Source organism: Mytilus galloprovincialis, chromosome 2, assembly GCF_965363235.1.
Source record: "Mytilus galloprovincialis chromosome 2, xbMytGall1.hap1.1, whole genome shotgun sequence".
Taxonomy (NCBI): Eukaryota; Metazoa; Mollusca; class Bivalvia; order Mytilida; family Mytilidae; genus Mytilus; species Mytilus galloprovincialis.
Genome location: NC_134839.1, coordinates 26,872,251 through 26,898,872, shown reverse-complemented (window position 1 = coordinate 26,898,872; position 26,622 = coordinate 26,872,251). Strand labels below are relative to the sequence as shown.

The window sequence follows — 26,622 nt, the reverse complement described above, 5'->3', positions numbered from 1 at the left end:
TGTTTGTTATTACTGTTTATATTCACATACCCCTGATGGGGTCTTTGAGAAATAAAAAAGTTTCAAGACGAGATGCTCTCTATTCCCCGATGTCTTTTGGATAATATGAAAGTGATTCATTCTAACTTTTGCCTACTATTGAAAACATTAAATAATCTTGAACCAAATATTGAACCAAATCTTGATTATTTTGTGGGGCGTTGTTTTTTTATTATTATAAATTCGTCATCGTAAATATGTTTACATACAAATGAAGTTTCTTTCTATTTGCTAATTTTCTTTTCTTTGATGGTATTAGTATGCTTAATCTTATTTAAATTTTCCCATTGTTTTCATATTCATTCATTCATTTTTACTGACACCTCCGTTTTCACTGATGTAGTATTTGTATCACACAAATTATTTTATAACAATGATTTAGATATCATTAAGAATTTACACAAAATTGCGGAAGTAAAATCCCCCCCCCCCAAAAAAAAAAGAAGATATTCCACGTGCAGATTCTTATTGTTATAAGATTAATGCGTAAGACAACATGTTATGTTTCGATGACTGTATTTTCTAACTTAATTTACTTCCTTATGAGAATTGTCTCATTGGCAATCATAATGCATTTTCTTTTTTTGTATAGTGGATTTCTGAATAGTATTTTTAAATTCTTATTGTCAAGTTACAGTTAATGGTCTATGTCAAAGAGTTTGGTAAAATTTTGCAGACAGCTTTTGGTCGTTGAACTATAACCTGAATTATAAAAAAAACGCATTTATCTTATTTTTATTACTTATCGAATTATTTCAAATTAGGTGAACATATATGTATATATAAAGCTCATAAAATAAGCGAAAAACGTTCTGAAATTTGGCTTAAAATCGTCAAATCTTTAATTTCAAGTCCATAGTTTTTTTCTTATGTTGTTGGTAAATTATTTCCCGTTATAATGATGTAAAATGATAATGGGATCAATTACTTCGCCAATCTTTTACAGTATACATTAATAATTCAATTTTGGATGTAACGCTTCTTATGATGGCTGACGTCGTTTTGTTTATCATATTATAGACACAATTTTGTCATGTGACCATGACGTCATCAGCGTTTTTTTCATGAATTACGCCGGTTTAAAATGGAATTTAGAATTAAATTATAAGAAATAACTGTAATATTTTTTCTGTCTATTCGAAATAACATAAAAAAAATGTGGTGCACACTGTTAAATAGTTAAATATAAGTAATTGAAACAGAAAAAAATAATATTCATCGACATTCTTTTCTTTTGACTGTGGTATTTCTTCGTGTCTTCTTAACAAACCAAATTAAATTATTTGTATTAATCTTTATTCATGAAGATATCGGATATTTTATTGACTTTTGTCTCATTAGGCTAATTGTCAAGACATTTACAGAATACCAGTCTCGTACTCTCTCTAGTGATGGCGTGATTTGATTTTTGAAGGAGGCAAATTTAGTGGAAAACACGATTTTCGGTTTATCTAAAATTCGTGAAAGCTAAATGTTAAATAAATAGATGTATTATTGTTTAATAAAATTTTCTAGTCGTGATTAGAAATTATCCAGGCGAGATATTTTCAATTAATATTTCCTTAAAAAAACATGGATCGCATAATTAAAGATAACATTTTGCTGGACTGTTTGCTCATGTAGCTGGAAAGATTTACAAAAATATTGGTTCCAGCAAAAAATCAAGCATAAAATAAGGAGAAAAATAAGATAAAATATTTATTGTGATTGAACTATCTAACAATGTCGGATGTCCGTTATCTCTTTGTTAAACTCTAAATGATTAATGATATAGTTATATAAAAAATAAATCATTCATCGGTTGTAACACAAGTATTCCAAGACCCGGTAGTAGCATAAGGAATTGTATAATTAGTTACTATTAATTTTCCTTATCAGTACGAAGAGCATTTTAAAATTCATAATCTTTCGATTTACTTTATAATATTTATTACAATTTGAATTATACAAAAGTCGCGGCAATTTTTTAATCTTGTACATATCGATACAAACACCAGTACTATTTTTCCGACCCCAAATGAGCAAGGTGATAAAATATTAAATGACCTTTTTCTTATTTGGAACTTCATAAAGTATACATATTGCTAGAGCAAATGAACGGTATTTTAATAGTAAAACAGATGTTAAACGGTCATTCTATTATCCACCTAAGATCAATTATTGATTTTATATTTCTTTTAATAATACCGCAAATATTCACCTTATATATGACCCCCGCTATGAGAAATATGTTCACTTGTTTCCTTCTGTCAATAATCACAAAACTTTCTCATCAGGTATGAAATTAAACTCGTCTTAAATGTTCTATTATATTTCATAATATGCCAATTTCAGGTGAAATGAACAGTTCGGCGATTTTGTAATTCTTCATATCCTGCGACGAGACGACAATTGCTAGCTTTTCACTTCCATTATAGGCGCTCACGTGAAGAAAATATCCTCTGCAAGTCTGACATTGTCTGTTCGGGGTATCGATCAATTCTCCAAATTTTACGGTAAACTCAATATGGCATCTTTTTATTATATTGATAATTATAGTGCTCTTTCCACGGAGGCGTACAATTGTTTTTCAAGATTATCTTTCCTGTCGATCGAGCAGAATGAATAAAAAATGATAAGAGTACTACGTGATACGAAGAAAAAAATTCAATTGTAAGTCAAATTGATACTTAAGAGCTCTAAGTAAAACTCTTTAATCCCAAAATTACTTTTAATTTTTTTAATTATAGACATGCGAAGAAAAAGATGATAGATGAACAGCTCGTCTCCAGTAGAAATCGCTATTGAATAAGTTCATTCTTAAGCACTCTGTTATTATTTCTGTAAAAATTCTTAGAATGATTGTTATAATTATATAACGACTACAGAGTCTTTAAGTATAGATGTTTCTTATTGGAGACGACGGAAGATTCAGTTGGTGCTAAAATGGCGGAAGATATTAAGAAAATAACAAAAGAATTCGTGTTGTAATTTCTTGTAGCCAGCCTTTTAGCATTCAAGTCGAATGAGTTTTTTGAATTCCTGTACAAATATAAAATTTCATGCATTACTCTTCCTATATGACATTTCCGCCCTATTCAGTTTATGATGAACGAATGTTTAGTGTTCCGATATTGAGGAATTATTTCATTAATATCAATATAAGGGGTCATCTTACGCTTGGTATCTGTGTTATAATTTTTCAATACGGCGCGATCGGAATTGTACCATAAACGGTGAAGAATAAAAAGTGTTTTTATATTGAAAATTTATGAATGTTCGTGTTACTTCTTATTGACAAACAAAGAAGTAAACGCAAACAAAACGGAATATTTTTTCATTCAGTCCAACTTAAAATATATAACGATGCAAGTTTTGAGAAACATGATGTGTAACTAAAAGTCAAGTTTACGCCGAAACACGTCTTTTTGAGTTTGGTTTCACTGAATTGCACAATTAAGTAGTTCTTATGGTTCAGCTATACAAAATTAAAAAAGATCACGGCGACCATGTTGTTGGCGAATTGGCATCAAAGTATCAACACTCATATTTGAAGATTCAATATTTTGTTAAAGTCTCACCACTTGTATAACATAATACGTTCCAATATACATATAAAACATTGCGTATAACATGAAATATTGGATAACATATATAAAACATATTGTATGTATATGAGAGAAAACACGTAGGTTAAACATCAAAGAGACAGCAACATAACGACGCAAATACACAAATTACACATTTAAAATCAGAGGGATATATATATATATATATATATATATATATATATATATACAACTTAGAATATTACAGCCTTTTTTGTCATTTCGGGGTCTTTTAAAGTCTACTATATACTGTGAGGTATTCTCGTTGTTGAAGGCATTTACGGCAATTTATTTGTATCTTAAAGACGAATTAACATTGATTTACTTAATACATAACGCATTGGACAGCTTCCCCTCTATGTGTTTCACTCACAATGTAAGAGGGTCTGGATGGGGGGGGGGGGGGGGGGGGTGGGGTGGTCAGTTATTCTGTAAACATTAAATTTTCACCCCTTTTTTCTCTAATGTTCAAAAAATTAGCCCCTTTTTTCTCTAATCTTAAAAAAATTAACCCCTTTTTTCTCTAATCTTCAATTTTGTTGCCCGTTATTCTCTAATCTTCGTTTTAAGGGCATTATTCTTTAATCATTTAACCCCATCGAAACCCTCATGTAAATTCTAAAAATCCAAATTGTAATATCGAAGAATCTATATGTATATATTATATATATTCTTCGATATTACAATTTATATACATTTTTCAACTTATTTACATAAATCCATGAAATCAAAATGTTATTCACTACATATTATACATAGCGTCACACTACCCCAGAAATTTCGAAAAAAATACTTGTTACCATCATGATCTTTGAAATGAAGCCTTTCTTGGCAGAAGACCCAAAATATCAGTACTTTAACAATGAATTTAAACAAGCAACTATCAGATTAAAATTGTAAGTGTAGCCCATCAATCCCAAAGTGTCTTGTAACGGGACTAACTTAAAGGATTGAAACTTGTTAAAACAAAGAAGACAAAATAAATATTAAAAGAGAATGTTACCAATGAAATCATTTTATTTTCCAATTCTAATTATAAGAAAAAATCAGTGTAACCATAGTTTTACCACGATTGTAATCCTGTAACTTAACTTATGGAAATAATGAGTCACGGGTTTGAAAAACGAGAATTTGCTAGAAACTGATATTTTAAAGTGTAATTCTTTGTTAACAAAGGGAAACATGTTAGGCCCTACATATGTAAATGGCCTTCTGAATCAAGGCTCCGTGTTAAAGGCCGTACTCAGACATACAATTGATAACTTTTTATAAATGGAGAATTGTCTCATTGGCACTCATACCACATCTTATATATTATTGATATTGAATGAAAATTTTACATTATGTATAAGAAACAGAGATTAAAAAGTAAAGTACATTCATTATTATACAGTGGTTTCAAGTTCTGATATGCTGTTTTGGGAATAATTTCTTGACATATATGACTCATAATAATAATGATGCTTGAATAAGGTTCTAGAGTTATAATCCGAAAACTCCCTTTCTGAATTATTCCGTTCTGTTTATATAGTTAAAACTGAAACACATCCGCGACATCAAAGGTCGTTAACTGGTTGAATTACTACACGTCTGTATTAGCCTTGATTTTTTTTGTATTCGATTTGCCAGTGCTGATGAAGTCACGCAATGAGGTAGGTGGACAGTTTTCGTCTGTTCTCGAGACCTACTGGATAAGATGCAAGATAGTTTGTTGACCAGATTCAGATTCAGATTCAATATTTTATTATAGTCTCACCACATACAAACATAAAATGAGATTCACATACATAGATTTAAAACATTAAAACATTTGCATTGCATGTACCAATCTTAAAAAGATTTATGAGAGACTTTTAAGATATACTATATACATATAAACTTATTTTTACACATTTAGAATTAAAAATTCTGACATAATATACATTTTTACTAAATGATATTAAAACATTTGTTTCTTTAAAAACTAGTGAAATAAAATACTATTTCTTCTTAATAAAATGTTGTTGCAGGTTTTGGCAACTATAGCAGCAACATTGTCATTACTAAATAAAAATATAAATTTTTCATTATCTGATAAAAGGTTAAAATGTTCATTAAAATGTAAAGCTTCATGTATCATGATTTGTCTTAGATCCACATATAATGGGCATTTTAAAATGACATGCATTTCATCTTCAACAATAGAGCTACAGTTAAAACATGTCCTCTCGTGGACTTCTTTCTTTTCATATCTTCCAGTTTCTAGTTTTAGTGGAGCTACCCCACATCTAAATTTAGCAAATGAACTTCTGTTCTTTAAAGATATAATATTTTGCAAATAATTTTCAGTACAATAGTTATTTTTAAACAATTTGTAAGTTCTTAATTTACTTCCCTCTGCATATGCAGCAACTCTTGTACACCAGTTTGATTTAAAATTATCAAATACATCCTCCTCAATTTGTTTAATACAATTTTTGTTTAATACATTTGATTCAAAATTACAATATTGCTCATAATTATACAATTTTAACATTTCTATAACTCTAAAACTCCAGTTTTTAATTCTAGTATTACACTTTCGTATAGACCACTTAAAAATTTTAAAATTTATCCTGTGTGGGTCCATTATGGAACACCTAGCCCAATGTCTCAAGACACTTGACCATTGTTTAACGCATGGAGGTTTCCAGCCCATATCACCAGCTATGGCATCATTTGGTGTGTATTTGCCAACACCCATGAAAAATCTCATGGCCCTGTTTTGGACTGCATTTATGCAGGAAAAGTCTCTTGTTCCCCAAATACCTGCGCCATAACTAATAACTGACCATACCATTGTATCATACAGTTTTGAAAAAATTTTGTGCTGGAAACCACCATGCATTTTACTCTTTACAATTAATAATCCTAATGCTCTACTGGCCGACTTCGCTACTGCCTTAGCCATTAACTGATAATCTAAATATTCAGTAAGTAATAAGCCTAAATATTGATAACTTTTTACACATTCTATACTATTACCACCAATAGAAAAAATACATTTAGTTTGTAAAACAGCTGGATTTCTAAAATGTATGATCTTAGATTTATTTATATTAACTGTCAGCTCATTATTGAGACACCATGTATTAAGCACATTCAACATTTTTTGTAAATCTTCTTCATTCTCTGCCATTAAAATAACATCATCAGCATATAACAATATAGCTAATTTTTCTTCATCTATGTTAATACCAATATTCAAAGCATTAATGTCATCAACCAAATTATTTATATATATATTAAACATTATAGATGATAAAACACAACCTTGTTTCAATCCAGAATCAACATTAAACCAGTCAGTCATATTACCATTAATACGTACACTACATTCTACATTAGAGTATAAAGCTTTTAAAGAATACATAAACTTTGAACTTATACCTAGATTTTCTAGTTTGTTGAACAAAAAAACTCTATTAATTGAGTCATATGCTTTCTTAAAGTCTATAAAAGCTACATATGTTGCATGTTGCTCAACAGTTTAGCTATACAATCTAATGAATTACAAAATAAAGCACAGTAAATTATTTAAATGATTAGAGTGATAAGTATACATTTAAACATAAACATGTAAACACCTTTAAACAAAGTAACACATAAACAATGTCATTGACCAAACACAGTTACGAGTCATTTGGAAGCCACTGTGACCAGGAGAAAATAAGTTTCTTGATGAAATCAATAAGAAAATATGCTTCTTAATCAATAAAAATTGATAATCAATTGATAGATCTAGAACTATGGGAGACTACTCTTGATCCAGACTAGTGTCAGATTGGGATAATATCGTTTAAAAATGCAAAATAAACATGGACCATTTTCAAATTGTTCTAAAAATGTGAGATTCATTTTATCAGATATGCAAAATAAGCATGGAATACTGTCAAATTGTTCTTAAAATGTGGCGAAATAAAACAAACGACCCGTTATTTGATTTTATCACGAAAGCGTTGTTAATAGTTTTCTTTAGTTTCTAGAACACTGACAATTACAAAATATAATATTAAAGAAAGCGATTTTCACTTTTTTTTATTATAAAAAACTAGGAGTCAAACTATTGAGTATAGATTTGTGGAAAAACAATTTGTTTTGACAATGTTGTGGTTGTATTTTATAGAACATCGAACAGTTGATATCAATGTTCCGGAAGTGGTATAAACATTGCGAATGCAACAATCGCGAGAGTTTTATCTTGTCGATTTAGGAAGATTAATTTAAACCTTTCAAATAGGATGTTTTCTACGATTTTTTAAACATCCTATAAAGAATAAAAATACAATTTTTGAAAAGGGAGTGCGATTACGATCAGTTAGATTCCAAATCCCCGTCCCCTTTAATATGAAAAAAAAATAAGCGATCATATAGAATTGAATGAACTTTGAAGGGGTATACTAAAAGATGGTAATTTTACAACATTTATTCATTTTATAAGTAAAAAGTAAAATCACAAAAAAAATGAACTTAGAGGAAAATCTAATCGGAAAGTCCATAATCACATGGCAAAATCAAATAACAAAACACATAAAAAACGAATGGACAAGAACTGTCATATTCCTGACTTTTCAAATGTAGAAAATATCATCATCAATAGTTATTTTTGGAATTGTAATGTGCTAAGTGTTATAAAAAGAAAATGTAGTATGATTGCCAATGAGACAACTTTCCATAAGAGAATAAAAGACATAGAAATTAACAACTATGTATAGGTCACCGTGCGGTCTTCAACAATGAGCAAAGCCCATACGGCATTGTCAGATACAGAAATTAACAACTATGTATAGGTCACCGTACGGCCTTTAACAATGAGCAAAGCCCATACAGCATTGTCAGCTATAAAAGGCCCGTTGCCTGTATGTATTTCATTTGATAATAATATATCATACCTTTTTTTAAATTAATAAATCCTATCAAAGTAAAGTCTTAAATTTTTAAGTAGTATATTTTGAAGCTTTTGGGATGTAGGAGGTGGAAAATCTGTGATATTTTTTGTATGTGTGTTCGAACAAAATCTGAAGTATTCCAGAAATTAATATAATGGTCTCCGTTTTTAAATTCTCGTGCATGCTTGGACTTATTTGAATGTCAGGTAACTAATTAATCAGTGTGTGATCTTGCACATTGACTAATTGGCTATTATGTCACAGATGATGAAATCATGTGTCGTTCTTAATTTAATTAAACTTTGTGTAGTTAAAAAATGCGTATGAATATCCATGCATACTTCCAGTTGAATATTTTGTAAAATGTTTGATTGTTTCAGCGATAAAACCGACAGTAAATTGTTTCCTTTTGACTAATTAAATTGTATGTAAGCACTATATTAACAGTCGGTTAGAAAATTGTAGTAGTAGCGTGCTTTCGCAATATAATTTTATTTTTATGTTTATAAGATAGAACTTTTAACTTCCGTTTTATCTTTAAAGCGAAGCATCTCGTATCCGGCCGTTGTCGTTTAATGATCTCCGTTTCCCAACTTTGGACCAGGTTAAGACATTACTGCCATCACATGGTTGTTCCGAAACTGTTTAATCACGAAGTCTAAACGTTTGCGCATTCGTGTTGGGTTTTCCTAAGGGTCCACGCGAGTCATAATTAAAAAAAATATATTTTTAACTCATTAACCAATTTTTTTCCGGCTGTACGTTTGCATTTTCTTTGTGTTCGTTGACTTTGATAATTTATTGCAATCTTTAATTGAAGATTCTTAGCTTTGAAATCATAACTTTAAAAAAAACAGTAATGTTGTTGTTAGCCATGATTTGCTGGTCATGATTTTAAATATATATAAAATATGAGAAAAAAACCTTCATTACACTGTGATGCGTTGATTCTTCACCCACTGGTTCATATCTAAACTTATGGTTCGTCTATCATCTAAAGTAGCATAAAAACAAAAAAAGCACAACTTGTTCGCGTAATCTTGAAAATGCAGTTTAAGGCTAGAAGAAGCATTACATGTTTTTGCTTATTTGAGTATGTGCGAAATATTTTGTTTTCTTAATAGTAAATTTACATCGCAAAAATAGTTGTTTCCTTACCATCGTGAACGGGAACGGTTAAACATGCATTAAAATTCAAAACATTGTGAAATGAACTTTGAAACAAGTATTGTGATATTTGAATGCATATTCGTGTTAAATCAATAAAAACAATATAGAGAACACATTTAATGTTTTAATAAATTCCAGATATTTTTGCGATGTAAATTTACTATTAAGAAAACAAATATTTCGCACATACTCAAATAAGCAAAAACATGTAATGTTCCAGATTATATTTTAGAATAGAAAATAACAAACATATTTTTTTTTCTAAATGTCATATTCTTTCTCCTCTTTAATGCATTACTTATTCTTTTTTACTTATAATTCTTTATTTGTACTTATTTTAATAACGACTAGATAATGCCCATAATAATCCCGAATATCTATTTAATCATTACAGTAAAGTGTTATAAATGTTTATTCATCTAGTCAATGGACACAATAAATGTTATGGCAACAAATTCCGTGTGCGTTGTTAATCCCTTTTGAATGACAGACGACAGGAGGTTGATTTGACCAAACTTTGATTTGATTGGCTGAGAGTAATTCGAAAAATTATAGAACTATTTCAGTATTTGATAGATAGCACGTGAACATTTTTTTTAACAACAAATCTAGTAAACGGTCTGAATCGTACCAATTTTTTTAGTGCATTTAATATTTCTGAGAAAATTTTCAAAACGAGTCACCGAAGATTATTTGAAGACCAGATACCTGTAGATGTTGTCAAGATGCGAATGACGGACAATTATGAGTTTACAGATTCTTTACCATCAGGTTACGAGGAGAATGTTTCTTCACCAGACTCTGCAGAAGATGCTGTCGACAGATACAGTTTTACCATGTTAAAGGTCAGTTAAATTTTATTTTTTTATTTTTAAATTTACATTTGACAACATCCCATATCATATATGTTTTAAGTCAGGAATATGACAGTTGTTTGCTATTCGTTTGATGAATTTGAGCTTTTGATTTTGGCATTTGATTATATGGACTTTGTGTTTTGAATATTCTTCGGAGTTCGGTAGTTTTTGATTGAACTTTTTATTTAAATCAACTTCATATAGAAATATGTGTTTCTTTCTGCTCACTTCCCGAACATATTCTAGGTAGTATCATCTTTTTTTTTAAAGATGTATCTTGAAATATTTATTCATCATAGAAATTGGACAAAAACAAAATCATCTTTTGTCTCTTTGAAATGTTACCAGTATAGAAATATGATTTTCTTTTCTGATTTTTTATTTGTTGACATTGATAAAGTCTTCTAAGCTTTATATAAATCTTAACGGAAAATTAATCACGAAGTGCAGACTGACAATTCTTCTAAATATCAAATTTTGACAACGATTAAAAATGTAATGAAATAATTTTGATTTTATTTAGTCTGAAAGTCCATCCCTTTTATAGAGAAAATTTCATCACACAGTCTCCCGAAAAAAGAATTTTATTTGTTTCAGAATCACAAAAGAAACAATAATTACATCAATAAATTTTGACTAAATGAGTTACGATTTCTTTTGAAATTGATAAAAGAATCATGCAAGCATGGGATTATTACAATAAAAGTTTCGACAAGAAGAAAAATATTATCAAAATCAGATTACAGCATATAGCATGTCATGTTTTGAATTGTCACTAAAAGAATGCATTTCACAATGTTTTCTGTACTGTGAAAGACGGACTTAAATAGGATTTGACGTCGTGTGTCCGTTAAGAAAATTGTTTTCATTTTCAGCATCCGATTTTTTTGTACAACATATTGCTTCTGTCATATTTGCGTTGATGAAGTTTTGGATGTTCATGACATTTTTTTTTTTTGTATTGTCCGAGAAATTTAAAAAGATGTTTTCCATATAAAACAAAGTCGCATGTTTGTAGATAAACTCAACGAAGTACATAGAGAAACATATTTCTAACAGTGACGGCTGTATGGTACAAAGGAAGAAACGTCCGCTCCGACAACCGCCCCACTATTTTGAAAAATAGTTCGTTTCCAACATTTGAAGCACGCTCCATTCCTTTTTTTTATAGTATGTTCTCGTCATGAAAATGCATTTAATTTCCCAATGAACGTATATACTGGACGTTAAACAACCCCCACCACCATCATCGTCATCATTTCCATTTACTTTTCTCAACCTTATAATACAATATTAGGATGGACGTATTTGTATATATATTTACATATGTCTTCAACGTGTATCAGACGCGTTTGATCCAAATAAGGGACACAAAAATGTAGACAACAATAGTGCAAATAAAAGGAAAAGATTCATTTTGAATATGTGTGAGCTTTTTTTTTAAATATCTTTCTATCATTCCCTGTTCCTTTTCTAAAAATATGTATTCTCAGGTATTTTTGAAAATCTCATTTCCAGGAGCAAAAAGTAATTTCCTAACATGCATCTAGAATATCTACGCATCGAAATATTTTCAGTGGTATTGTATTTCAGTGCGTGTTAAATATTTGCCGCTAAGGTCGAGGAAGCTCCATTTCCGCAATAAGGCATGTCCGTTTTGTTTTCCTTTTTCCATTTCTGGATCACTGTTTCTGCATCTTTGTGGTACCCATTAAAACGACATCTTCTATGCGTTTAAAATGTATCAAGCCGGAAATACATTACTCGGGAAGCTTTGATCCACCCTTAACTTCACTTAAACCTTCCATTTTGAAACATTTCGAACGTCTTAACTCTTTCTTTTCAATGTCCGCCCATTTAAATACATATATAAAACCATTTTCAATGACTTCATCACGAGAAGAAGATGGTCTATTAATTTAGATACCTTTTAAATAATATTTAGCTTTTAAACACTTATAAAACAATTCCTGTTTCAACGATTTTGACGAATAATGACGATTTTTATGGTATTTCCATTAAGTTAACTCTCTTCAAGAGTCATATTACTAAATAATTCAATGCATTGTTCGATTCAGTATCGTAAAACTTATGCACTTTAAAAAAAAAGAACCAATTTATTTATTAATTCATTTTTTATTTTATTTATTTATTTTTAAATGTTATTTATTTATCTATTTATTATTATTTATTTATTTATTTATTTATTTATTTATTTATTTATTTATTTATTTATTTTCTTTATTTATTTATTTATTTATTTATTTTCAAAACACATTACACTGCGAAGAAATCCATTAAATATGGTAATAATAATAATAATCACAAACTCGTCTAAAAGTGTGTAAACTGTTAATTGAATTAAAGGCTAACCGAATATGTTAGAACACGTTGAACACATTGACACAACAAGAGGGTTTGACAGCCACTACGGGGGTTTAATCGATACCCGGTACATTAAAGACGCAAAACTCAGTCAAAAGTGTCGCCCTTTTTGTAAACCTATCTGCCACACATTGGGATTATCCCCTTAATCTGTCGGTAGCAGAGACAAACTTTATCGCGGGGGGTATTCGATACATGATCGCACTTGTGTGGTTCACTTATTGATAGTTATGACAGGTGATTTAAATGGGTCTTTGTTAAAATTACAGGTTACAATAATTTTATACTGAGAAGTGACTTTCTCACAAAAGATCAAATACCATATCTGATTGTAGTAAGGTGTTATTAAAATGATATTAAAGAAATAATACAGGAATATTGATTTGATAATCTTTTACCGTCTTCTATAATAATTGATGAAATATAAAGAATCTGTACAAATAAAGCAAAAAGGAAAACTTGACAATGTATTTTAAATATAAATAGATAAAGATAACGCAACACAAGTTTGAATATTAATTCATATAATAAATTTTATAATTTCAGTCATATACATTTTTTTTCAAGATCGTAATATTCATTGAACTTGTATTGAAAAATAATCAACGTTCTAAAATGGCTCGCTTGTACTACTGACCTACGCTCAAATTATATAAGACAGTCCATGATTTCTGTTAATAGTGCGAAAAGCTACACTTTATTATATTGATGATTCTATAACGACCGAGAGATGAGAAGATAACGGAAAACAAGTGTCACTCAAATATTTTCATCTTTGATGCAAGCTGGGGTGTGCGTTTGTTCCGAAACGCACAGACAGTTTCGTTGATGTATTTGCTATGCTTCGAATTAAAGTTGGACATATTTATGTTGATTTTAAAGGTTGTCAATTACAACTATGAGAAATAAACGTAGACAATTATAAAATAAACATCTTTATTTCTGAAGTTATGTTTAACTAGAGACTCGTAACTGCATCTTAACACACTGTAAATTGTTTGTCTTATATGATGCATACAGCCATTGAGTAGCACTGTAAATCGTTTGTCTCATATGACGCATGCAGGAGCTAAGCAGACAGACAGACTTGAGTGGGAAAAAAAAAAATGAAAACCACGAGCAATTTCAGTCAGTAAAATCGAATACTCTTATGAAAATCGAAAAACTCTTATGAAGTTTCGATTAATGTTTTTGTATTGCAATAAAAGAAATTATTCGTTGTATGAATGCCGATTTAAATCCAGTTTAATAATAAAAAAAAATATCCCAAAAAATCCATTTAAATTATAAGTATATATGTAAATATACATCGAGAGAAGGGAAGTGGATCGTAAAAAGATGATAAATATATTGCTTTCATCCTTTCGACTAGAACTTTGAGTTGGCTCGGTACTGTTTTGAATTAAAAACTGAAAAGGTATAATCTTGACTATACGCAGGTATTATAACGACTTTCTATAAATTGGGGTATTTAAAATGGTATGAATCTCCTTGCTTAGAAAAATATTTCGCTTCAGGAAAGATTCGTGTTTTCCTTTCAGAATCAAGATATTAAAAACACTTAAAGTTGTAACAAAACTAAACGAAATAAGTTGAATTTTAATTCTAATGATAAGTAAAATAACTAAAACAAAATAGAACCGTACCTGTTTTTACGTTTACTGTTGAAAACAGTTCATAAAAATGACAAAAAAAGAAACAACTTTAAGTCAGTGATCATTCTATGGAAGGACGCATCACACTCCATCCTCTTAGCCGGAGACACGCATGCGAAATTCTGCGAAACATATATAGTTTTTTTTTTACATGAATAGCAATTGTAAATGTTGAGGTTTCTTTAAAGTTTTGAACTCTTACGCCATCATATATGTATATCAGTTTGTAGATCCGAACAAAAGGAAAAGTCCAAACTGATTTTCATTATATGAGATTATTGAACGCAGACAATATAATTAAAATTAAAAAAAAAATCAGCAGGAATAAAATAATTGCATGTAATTTTGCTTTGCAGCCTGACGGTGAACTATGTTTTGGATGTGGTGACCTGATCGTGGACCGATATTTACTCCGTGTAAATGACCAGTCTTACCATGTGAGTTGTCTTAGATGTTGCACATGTCAGATAGGATTAGAGAGACAGTCATCGTGTTACATCAAAGGAAACAATGTCTACTGTAAACTCGACTATACCAGGTATTTGTCTTTTTTGTATTTTGAAAAAAAATAAATCTTTAGATATACCGCTCCCCATGGCCGGTTGCACCGTTTTCAAGCGTCCCTGGTTTTCAAATGTAAAGGTTTTCGCTTTCCTTATGATGGTAAACCCAGAAAATTGTTTTGGACGCTCGAAATAAAGTGTTAATTTCATTTATGTCGACCAAAGCTATTAATTGAGATTTATGTTCAATATAAATAAGAAGATGTGGTATGAGTGCCAATGAGACAACTCTCCAGTCACAATGTATAAAAATTTAACAATTATTATATATAATGTCAAAGTACGCCCCCAACATAGAGCCTTGGCTCGTACCGAACAGCAAAAGGGACCCAAAATGACTAGTGTAAAACAATTCAATCAGGAAAACCAACGGTCTAATCTATATAAAAAAACAAGAAACCAGAAACACTTATATATATGAACCACAGTAACAAACGACATGCTCCTGAATAAGGACAAGTGCATACAAATGCAGCGGGAGTAAACGTTTTAATAGGCGCCAACCTTTACCCTTACCTAAGACAGTAGTGTAACTTTGCGTATTATGTACAAAGCTTTTCGAGTACAGCAGGCACAATCGTTGAAAGAAAGGTTACCGTCATCAAATAATAAATGTTCATACGGCTAAACTAGCATAAGCACGCCAATAGATCAAGAGTGGTACATTTACAAGAAGTTGGGATAATGCTTTATGAAGTGTTTTATGTTTGTGACTTTTTTTTTATACACAAAACTATATATATATCGACGAAATTGTCCTTAATTTATATTTGCTAGTTGTATGATTTTTTTTTAAATCAGCTGACACTCCAATATTATTCTTTTTCTAATGTCGATATGAGATAACTATATTAACACTGTATGTAACTGAACTAGTGCATTTTAAATGACATTTGATGTTGTTCAAATACAACCTAAAGTAGGTACAATATTCGTAATAGCGTTTTTTTATACTTATGATAGTTGTAAAAAAGTATGAATTGCATTCGTCCAACAATTAGTGTTATAATGGCACAATAAAAAATGTTTTGAGCGATAAAGTAACTTGTGCATATCGCCATAATCTGTTCCAAAACGGCTGCATGTGTAAAAACTGTTATGGATATTTTCTGTAAATCTAAAGCTATTAATGTAATAGGGTTTGGGACACCCATACTCTAATCTGTTTTTCAAGTTTTAAGATAATAAAAGATGGCTAAATGTGAACTTTAAACAATTGAAATAATTGAAATAGACACGAAAGTTTAAAATAATCTCACTTCAAAACTCGACGTTTGTGGGAACTTTAACATAAAAGTAGAAAGTCAAGATACAACATTGATATATGTGTATCATTCAGCATTCAACTTTCACTGATGTGAGTTTTTAGTGTATCAAATTTCTTTAAATGAACATTGATATAAGTTGAAAATGTTCATTTGATAACAATATTTTGGTTATGACAGTATGAGGAACTAAACAGATGACCTGTCGGATTTTAATGAAATTTTACATGCGACCAAAGCAAATATAAAATTAGGGCCAGATTTTCGAAAGTATCATAATTTATGTCATAAGATATATCTTAGGACATATTTTATGATCATCTTATGACTATCATAGTATATGTCATAGGATGTAAATCAAAGTTGTCTTAGAAGAGTCATAGCTATGATGCTCTTATGACTGTCATAAGTGAACATTTAATAATCTACATTGGTTACCAGATAACTCTCTACTAAATTTGAACATCTTAACCTCCGGCGATACGTCTTTAACTAATGTTGAAAATGAAAGAATTGTAAAGAATGTATATGAATTTATTAAAGAGTCTAAGAGGTTTCTAATTGTGTAATATAGCACATTATAAAGTGCAAATACATGCATATTGTGTATAACCAGTCACATCATCAAACACCATCTCTTCACAGTTCAAATATTATTTTTTTATATATATATGTATTGTTTGTATGCATGCTTTGTAAATATTCTATTGTTATAAATTGTTATGGGAGAAGACTTTATAAGTTTGATTAACTTGTGTCTCATCCCTTTTGCACATTTAAGCAAATAAAATATTTTTAAACTAGTGAACAATATTTTAAGTAATGATTAAAAAGTGAAAAAATGAAAAAAAAAATAAAAGTATGAACATATAAATTATTACCATTCTTAATATTTTATTTTTTCCATTATAATGAACATGAAATTTTATACAAAAAGGACTTGAATTTAGTTTGTAATATATAATAAATCTTGAACTTCGCTTTCGTGGATTATCATACGTTATTTAAATGTGAATACTTTTTAGATTCGTTACATCGAGTACCCACTTATCGAAATGCCCGTGCACTTACGTTATTATAGTACTATTTAGTATGCTAGGAACGAATTGATATGTATGTTTATTATTATACAAAACTATGAGAAAGAAAAGAATTCCAAATTGTTTGTTGCAAGAGATTCAAATTTTAATTCACATCGCTGAAAAAAATAAAATCTTTACTATTTAGCTAACTGAGAAACACAACAAATATTTTTATTGCAATAAACATGAAATAATACATGAAAAGTAATTAGATTTTTGTTGACAAGCATAAGATCACCATAAGTCATATCGCTAGGGGTCCTAAGTTTATGATAATTGTTATGACAAATCGTAACTTCGAAAACATATCTTACGACTATGACATGTCCTAAGACCATCATAAGACATGTCTTAGTCATAGGATACTTTCGAAAACCAGGCCCCAGCATTTTAGTATAGAAGCTAATCATATATATGTATTCATGCATCTTTTACATATCATAAAATGGAATTACATTTGGTTCAAATTTAGTTAATACCCAGTTTGAAAATTGAGATTTCAGAGAAGAGTGGAATAAGTAATACTATGTGAATTATCTATGTTCGGGTTGTTGTCTCTTTGGCACATTTCCCATTTCCGTTCTCAATTTTATTTATAACTTGGAATCAAATTTTCTATAACTGCCAAAACAGGAATTTGTTGACCATTCGAATACTTGGTTCATTTTCCAAATGTTCCGTTGCAAATCCATGAATTCTAATGCAACAACGTGTGTAACGTTCATTTTTATTGGATAACGTCACTTTTTTACACTGGCATCAATTGACAATTGATGCTATGGGACGTACGCGCAGGCGCAGACGGCATATGACAGATTTTAAATACATGTTTTAATGTTGTTTTCTGTCAGTTTCATTAGAATGGAGATAACAATATTGTATTTTAAGCTCCGACGGCATCAATTGGTGATTTGAATGTCGCAAATACCCGTTTACTGTCTCCGCTAACGCGTCGCCAGTAAACTTAATTTGCGACCATCAAATCCCCAATTGATGCCGTCGGAGCTTAAAATACAATACAGTTATCTCCTAAATAGTATTTAACGAAATGACAAGTAAGTTATAGCTGGTTTTGCTCTTTGTTATGGCACCCTCAACGGAGTTGGGGTGACATATTGTTATTCTACGTTTCTTTTTTTTCTTCTTTTTTTTCTTGCAACAAATTTTGTCCAGGGGATTTCTTGAAATCCAATGGACCAATGTCGATGGAACTCTACTATAATAAGGACCCCCACGTGCAGAGTTGCAGTAAGCATGGAATGGTTCAAGATGGCTACCGTTTCCATGGAAACAGAACAAATGAGAAAAAATTTAGTTTTTGGTTTTGGTGAACTGTTTGGATATGCTTTAACTCAGAATCATTATATTTTTATACAATGGAGGTGCCCACTATATACAGGTTTTGGATGATTTTGGCTCACATTGGAACTACTCTGTTGCCATGGAAACTACACCAAAAATTCCAAAAATCTCAAAGTGCTCCAAATGTCATGAAACTTCACAGTAACGATGAGCAACATTGTAAGATGTGGCATTTGAAGTTGGAATTTCCAAAATAGCTGTTGTTACCATGGAAACAATGCAAAAAGGTCAAAAATTTCAACAAAAAAATTAATATGCTACAAACTGGATGAAACTTTACAGGAATAGTGGCAAGCATAAGGAGAGTTGCATTTTGAAGTTGGAATTTTCAAAATGGCCGCCGTAACCATGGAAACAGCAAAATTATCTAAAATTTCAAAATGCTTTAAACTTAATGAAACTTTCCAAAAATGTTACTAGACATCTGTAGATGCACTCTTTGACTTTGGAATTTTCAAAATGGCTGCCGCTCACCTGGCAATGGGGGAAGGGTGCCATCCGTTATTGCTAGCAATTACAAATCTAGTTATATATTGTCATTCTGAAAAACCTTTGACAATACAATGGTATACAAGTAACATGGAATTAAAAACAAAACTCACAAGGATCAAGAATAAAAAGAGAACTGATAATGCACTAATTACAAATATAAATTGAAAGATTCATTTGATTTTTTATCATTATTCATAAATTTTTCTATATTTTATTGTATTTGAATAAGCAATGTACTTTTTTTCTTTCTATAAAGTTTTCTTGTCAAGATAAATAGGAAGAAAACACAATTCTATTTGAAATTGAATGGACATTATTAATAAATGTCGAAGACTTTCGATATAAATAACATTTACTAAATGTATCTCTCATTTAGGTATAGTTTTCGATTATTTCCTCTTCTTTTTAGCATGTCAGTTTCTTTAAATCACTATCCAAAAATCTATTGAAAATGTTCAATAAACATAGATCTTTGCAGTGAAGATTCAATAAACATAGATCTCTGCAGTGAAGATTCAATAAACATAGATCTCTGCAGTGAAGATTACAATTATTTGCTAAATTAGCTTCAATTGAACGGGTTAACGGAATTTTGACTGCAGCATCATTAGGATGAATACAAATTTTGTAAGATCGATCAGAATTAATTAGGCGGGAAAAGAATGGCGGCATGAATAAAGAAATTTCTGGGTGTTACCGGACGGGAGTAATTTCCGATCACAGATGTCAATTGAAATTTCCTTAGACTGTTTTTTATTTGATTTCCTAGAATCATTTTTATACAGACAATTGACAAACAAGACGTTAAAATCTTCACAAACGTCCGGTAAAGTCAGTTATATCTCCGCCTTTTCGCTTTTCTTGACATTCATTTCCCACAGAAGACCAAATATTCACGAATAAATTAAAGTAATAGGTTTGTGGTAACACAATGTTGATAAGACTTAAAACTAACCATAGACACATCTTTGTTCTGACCATGTCTCAAGTTTTGATATGACCCTTACTCTTTCATATTTTTAGGACAACAATTTAGATGTCATGTAATGGTCCTAAAATGGTTATAATGTTAGGATGTGTTTATATATATTTTACAGTCATAACTATTGAAATAATCTGTACTCATACAAAGCATACACAAGATTCAAAGTTCCGCAGCCATGTATGCATAAAAGTAAAATCACAAAAATACTGAACTTCGAGGACAATTCAAAACGGAAAGTCTCTAATCAAATGTCAAAATCAAATGATAAAACACATCAAACGAATGGACAACTGTCATATTTCTGATTTGACCTATAGTTGGTGACCTATAGTTGTTAATGTCTGTGTCATTTTGGTCTTTTGTGGATAGTTGTCTCATTGGCAATCATACCACATCTTCTTTTTTATATTGATACAGGCATTTTCAAATGTAGAAAATGGTGGATTGAACCTGGTTTTATAGCGTCCCTTTTCAATGGACTTTGCTATCATAATTTTTAGTCTATGGATAATAACTATATATCACATTTATGTATATATAGTTAAATTTATATTAAGATCCATTTTGTTACATCTTGTGATCAATTTTATTTGGCAATAGCCAATGGCAGTCAGCAGGGTTTTGGAACATCAGTTGTTCGACCTGTGAGTCAAATGCGTTTTGTTTAAATATATTTTTTCATTTTTTTGGTCTTTTGGAAAATGTTGTTTGTGCTGTATTTAGACCCTTCTACAACGAAATTTGTTTTACATGCAAACGTAAAAAATTTGCAGTTTTTATCCAACGCAATCATAGGTTTGAACGTAGTTTTCAATTTAGACTTGTTTATGTAGTCATATATATATACAACTATTACTTCATGTCACCTTCTTTTACAGAGAATTTGGTGCCAAGTGTTCAAAATGCTTGCGTTCAATTCAACCAAACGATTGGGTGAGAAAAGCACGTGACAATGTGTATCATCTTGCCTGTTTTGCATGTGATAGCTGTAAACGACAGTTGTCCACCGGAGAAGAATTTGCTTTACAAGAAGATCAAGTGCTATGTAAAACACATTATGTGGAGTCTTTAGAAGGAGGCCCAAGTAAAGGTACAAACACACTTATGTGTAAAACTTTAGTTTATTCGAGCTTTATGAAGAAAACATTAAATTGATTTTTTTTTTTAAAGTTGTTAAAAGATTTATGCCTTTAGATATAATGTATATAGAACATATATCATTACATAATCATTTGCATAATGTATACCTTTTTAAAAAGCGCATTTGCAATACAGCGCAAAATGACATGTTTAAAGTGAATTTTAAAACTTCTTCTATTTTCCTTAATACTTTGCTTATAATTTGTTAATTTTACACGATAACTGTTATTTGTTTCCAGAAGACGGCAACATGAAGTCAAAAACAAAACGAGTGAGAACAACTTTTACAGAGGAACAAGTGCAAGTGCTGCAGGCGAACTTTCAGCTAGATAGTAACCCGGATGGACAGGATTTAGAACGAATTGCGCAAATCACTGGATTGAGCAAGCGCGTAACACAAGTGTGGTTCCAAAATTCAAGAGCACGACAGAAAAAACAGCAACAACAGTCAAGAAGTGACTGTGGAAATTCAAGTCCTTCACCATCGTCGTCTCCATCAAAAATATCAAGTAAGATACTATAGACTGTCTTTATACTTACTGAGCATATTCACGAGTTAACACCAATGCTAAATGTTAGTGGTATAGTTGAGCGCTCACAAACATGTTTTTATCCCGCTGCATACTTTATTCGCCAGTTCAGAGCCAGGAGCCTGTAATCGAGTGGGTTGTTGTAACATGCTTTAAACACTTTCTTCTATTATTTTTGATTGTTATTAGCATACATCAGGCCATTAGTTTTCTCCGTTGTTTGATGTGTGTCATATTTGGCATGCAGGAGCATTCAATATATTACTTTATTACTTGCGATTTGCTCATTTTTCTTAGACCGTATATATGTTAAAATCCTCGTAAAAGATCGATTGTCCCATTGGTTATCACACCACATCTCTTTGTTTTAAAACAAACGCATCGTGAAGAGCAGTCTTTATATCATGGTTGGGTGTGTTGCTACTCTTTTCTCGTCTGCTGTCAAGATTTTTAATAGTTAATAGCAATTTAATTAAGCTATGTCATAGTATTCACCATTTTATATTAGTTGTAAAATTGAAATACATTTCTTGTAAACGAAATCGCAGAAAAAAATATACTAGCATATCGCTCAATCATGTTAATTTGTAACTAAGGAGCGTTCTATATGACCCAGCGGCCTCTACTATCGTGTTTAATACTAGTATCCACTAACAATCTATTTTATTTTTTAATTTCAGGTCCGTCGCATTGGATGAACAGTTCTGATAGCATACATAGTGACAGTATGTCGTATTCAGAGTAAGAGATAAGATATGATGGCCTTTTCAAGCCTTCATTCTATACACCCTCATGTATCACATCCCAATATTTGATCATGTGACTTAGGAAATAACTAAACCACACAGACGGAATCGAATTTGTGAAAGTGTTTTTCCATTTAGAAAATGACAAAGTATCTTTCTGCATCACGTGATAAAAGAACCAAACCAAATGGAGCTTTCAAACAGTTGCTTGTACTAACTTGAGAAGTGGCATACTTTATCCCTGTTCATTAAGGATTCTAGTCAGTGAATATCTAGTGACTGTATGTTTGTGATATCCAAATGTTTATATATTGTTGTGGAATAGTTTTTATACAAAGCTATGCTGTACATCTTGCCAAACATCTTTTTGTGTTTGTTGTATTATTGTGAAACACTAGTCTACCATTGGTGTAAACTATTCTCATTGTATTATATTCAAACTGTTTGTATTCAGTTACACCGGTCATTTGAATGAAAATCAAACAGATGGAACTAACTATGTGAATAATTTTGATCATTTTGTCGTAATTTTGGGTTAATATTGGTATAAGATTTTTCCTTGATTTTGTTTTGTTTTAGTTGATAGGTCTCATTACCTTTTTTTTCTTCAATCGACGTTTGATACCTTTGGTTAAATATTTTGTTGCAAGCATTATATTGATATGAAACAAATTTTCGAAATATGCACACGTTGCATTAAATTAGTTTCTTTATCGGAAAATGGTTAAAAAATCTTTTCATAACAAGTTTTCTCACACTTTGTTGAAGTTGAAACTTTAAAGTGTTTCAAATTGACATATATGAATATAACATACACAGCGTCACGAACAGTACACAAAACTACCAAAAAATAATGCAAGTGAAAAACTTACTTTTTCGAAGGTACAGCACAAGTCATAGAAAGTAACAAATTCCAGCTTGCGGCTGTATAATTTAGGTACCGTTGGTTTTCATGCATTTAAAACACCGGTTTATGGTAATTTTTTTTAGGTATTCGGATGTCAGATCTGGCTAAAGGGACATAGTTCATACAAATCATTGGAAATTTGTGTCAACCATTTGCGTAAAATATATCCTTAATTCTGTTTAAAGGGCATTGATATTACACGAATGCTATCTCTTTTCATAATGCTAGCAAGACAAAGGCTTGGTTGACTTACTTGCATTGTTTGTATAAATGTTTGAACAAGAGTTGTTATTAAGATTTACATCTGCAAACAATATAAGTAGGCGGAGTTTAAACTGTGTATAGGCAAATTTTATTATTTGATAATGTCCAATCAAATTTAAATATAATGTATGCAAGTTTAAATCCGTCTTTTTATATTGTTTTCAGGTGTCAATCTTAATTACAATGCTTGAGCAAACATTGATACTATCAATGTAAACAAGCCATAACAACCTCTAACTTCCTAAATTAGTATAGCGTTTGTTATCAGTTTATCAATGCATTTATAAATTGATAACAAACGATATACTTATTTAAAGAGTTTTTCCCCATAGCAATGATATAACCGTTTAATATTTATTAACAAAAGTAGGTTGCTCCTCTTTAATATGTATATGATTATATTAAATGTATGATAAGTTTGCATCAACTACTTCAGATAGAACATGTTCCTAATTTTCAACTTATTCACATGTGTATGACAAGCGAACACTCGAGAAATAACTTTGATATGCCTTTTAACTATATGTTATAAAAGTCGGCATAAACTAATTTCGGCGATAAATATTAAATCGAGTGTTCGACAGCATATATATCTGAAGTGCTTCGTATGAAATTGCTTCAATGTAGATACACAAATGTTTCGTTGGTATGTGTTTTTTCGTTTAATGTACTGAATTTGTTAGTTTTTACATGAATGTTAAATTATTTGTAGATATATACAATTGTTACGTTTCTTATGTAAAATAAATTTTATCAAAATAGCTTTCATTTCATTTGCAAATTTATCTGTCTGTCTGTCTGTCTGTCTGTTCGTTTATTCATTTTTTTATAAACCGACATCAGTTAAAATATACAGAATTATAAATGCAAATGGACTTAAGATTTCAACAAATGTACTTATGCCTGTGCCAAGTCAGACATATGACAGTTGTTTTCCATTTGTTTGTTGAGTTTGAGCTGCTGATTTTGCCATCTGATAAGGGTCTTTCTGAGTTGAATTTTCCTTGGAGTGCGGTATTTTTGTCATTTTACCTTTTTAGGGCATAAACATATTTTGCAAAATGCATATTTCAAGTCTGAAACATGACAGTGGTTTTCCATTCGTTTCGTTTGTTTATATTGCAAAGCATTTGTTTTTTTCCAGGTTTTATGGGCATTCCTTTTTATTATTTACCGTGGAATTCGGTTACTAGGAATATTGGGGGGGGGGGGAAACAAGAATACCGTACCATAGTTTGACTATTTTACCTATTATGTCTGTTTTGTTCACGCATCGTTGTAAATATAATGGAATTTGATGCGACTGTCATACAAGTGAGAGGTTTTGAGATATAACACCAGGTTCAATCTACATTTGAAAATGCCTGTACCAAGTCAGGAATATGACAGTTGTTGTTCATTCGTTTGATGTGTTTTATCATTTGATTTTGCCATTTGATTAGGGACTTTCCGTTTTGAATTTTCCTCGGAGTTCAGTATTTTTGTGATTTAACTTTTTTTGACCTGACGTTTGAGCTAAGTAATCAAATGTAAAATCATATTTATTGCCGTTTTCAGTTCATTCACTGTTTGTTAAATTCTTATAAGCACGAATGTTTCTGTTGTGTCGTTGTTCTCGTCTTATATTTGATGTGTTTCCCTCAGTTTTAGTTTGTAACTCGGATTTATTTTTTTCTCAATCGATTTCTGAATTTCGAACAGCGGTATACAACTGTTGTCTTTATTCATAACACAGACATGTCTGACCATAGCCAACATTGGCAAAAGTTTTTGAAATTTTGGTTTTCAATGCACTTCAACTTTGTAATTTATTGTTTTCTTCCAATTGATTTATTTACAGCACATCACTATAGAATCTTGGAAGACACAATGAGAGTCTTGCGTACTAAATTATAAGCCTGGTATCTTTGACAAGTTTTTATGATTGCAGGTTCTATACCACAGCTGGTAAACGTTTCGTCAGCGTCAAGCCTAGTAGTCAGCACTTCAGTGGTTAAATTAAGATCATTTTCCGTCGACATTTTGTCGTAAACTATTTTGAATTATTCAAAATACAAAGGTTTTTGCATACGGCATAGATGGCTGTTTTTATTTTGGTATTCAATGCTTCCTGAACTACGTAATCCATTTTTTCTCCCAGACGCTTTAATTTGAGTGCAATCGAAGAGGCGTCTACATAAGGAAATTCCAGTACAAGTCAGGAATGAAATGTTTTTTGAGCTTTTGATTTTGTCATTTGATAATAAAATTAACGGTATCAATTTGCTTGCACCAGATGCGCATTTCGACAATACATGTCTCTTCAGTGATGCTCGTGGCCAAAATATTTGAAATCCAAAGCTTATATAAAAGATGAAAAGCTATAATCCAAAAGGTCCAAAAAGTATAGCCAAATCCGTGAAAGGAATCAGAGCTTTGCATGAGGGAGATACATTCCTTAATTTATAATAATTTCTATCATTTTGTAACAGCAAATTTCAATAACACAAAGTACCTAAGTACTGGCTACTGGGCTGGTGATACCCTCGGGGACTAATAGTCTACCAGCAGAGGCATCGACCCAGTGATAGTAATAAAATTAACGGTATCAATTTTCTGGCACCAGATGCGCACTTCGACAATACATGTCTCTTCAGTGATGCTCGTGGCCAAAATATTTGAAATCCAAAGCTTATATAAAAGATGA

At 30.8% G+C, this 26,622-nt stretch overlaps 1 protein-coding gene across 1 annotated transcript; it reads left to right on the top strand.

Moving 5' to 3' along the window:
• Nucleotides 1-10,309: 10,309 nt before the first annotated feature.
• On the top strand, nucleotides 10,310-24,697 carry LOC143063272 (LIM/homeobox protein Awh-like). Its single transcript, XM_076235316.1, has 5 exons — nucleotides 10,310-10,548; nucleotides 14,957-15,138; nucleotides 21,228-21,439; nucleotides 21,729-21,998; nucleotides 22,700-24,697. The coding sequence occupies exons 1-5, from the start codon at nucleotides 10,429-10,431 to the stop codon at nucleotides 22,762-22,764; spliced, it is 849 nt and encodes a 282-aa protein (XP_076091431.1). The 5' UTR covers nucleotides 10,310-10,428; the 3' UTR covers nucleotides 22,765-24,697.
• Nucleotides 24,698-26,622: the final 1,925 nt, after the last annotated feature.

Bases quoted from the DNA above. Each gene is read 5' to 3' on its own strand.
- LOC143063272 (XM_076235316.1), top strand. From the start codon at position 10,429: ATGCGAATGACGGACAATTATGAGTTTACAGATTCTTTACCATCAGGT. The intron at 10,549-14,956 runs GTCAGTTAAATT...TTTGCTTTGCAG, and splicing joins ACAGTTTTACCATGTTAAAG to CCTGACGGTGAACTATGTTT. The intron at 15,139-21,227 runs GTATTTGTCTTT...CTTCTTTTACAG, and splicing joins TGTAAACTCGACTATACCAG to AGAATTTGGTGCCAAGTGTT.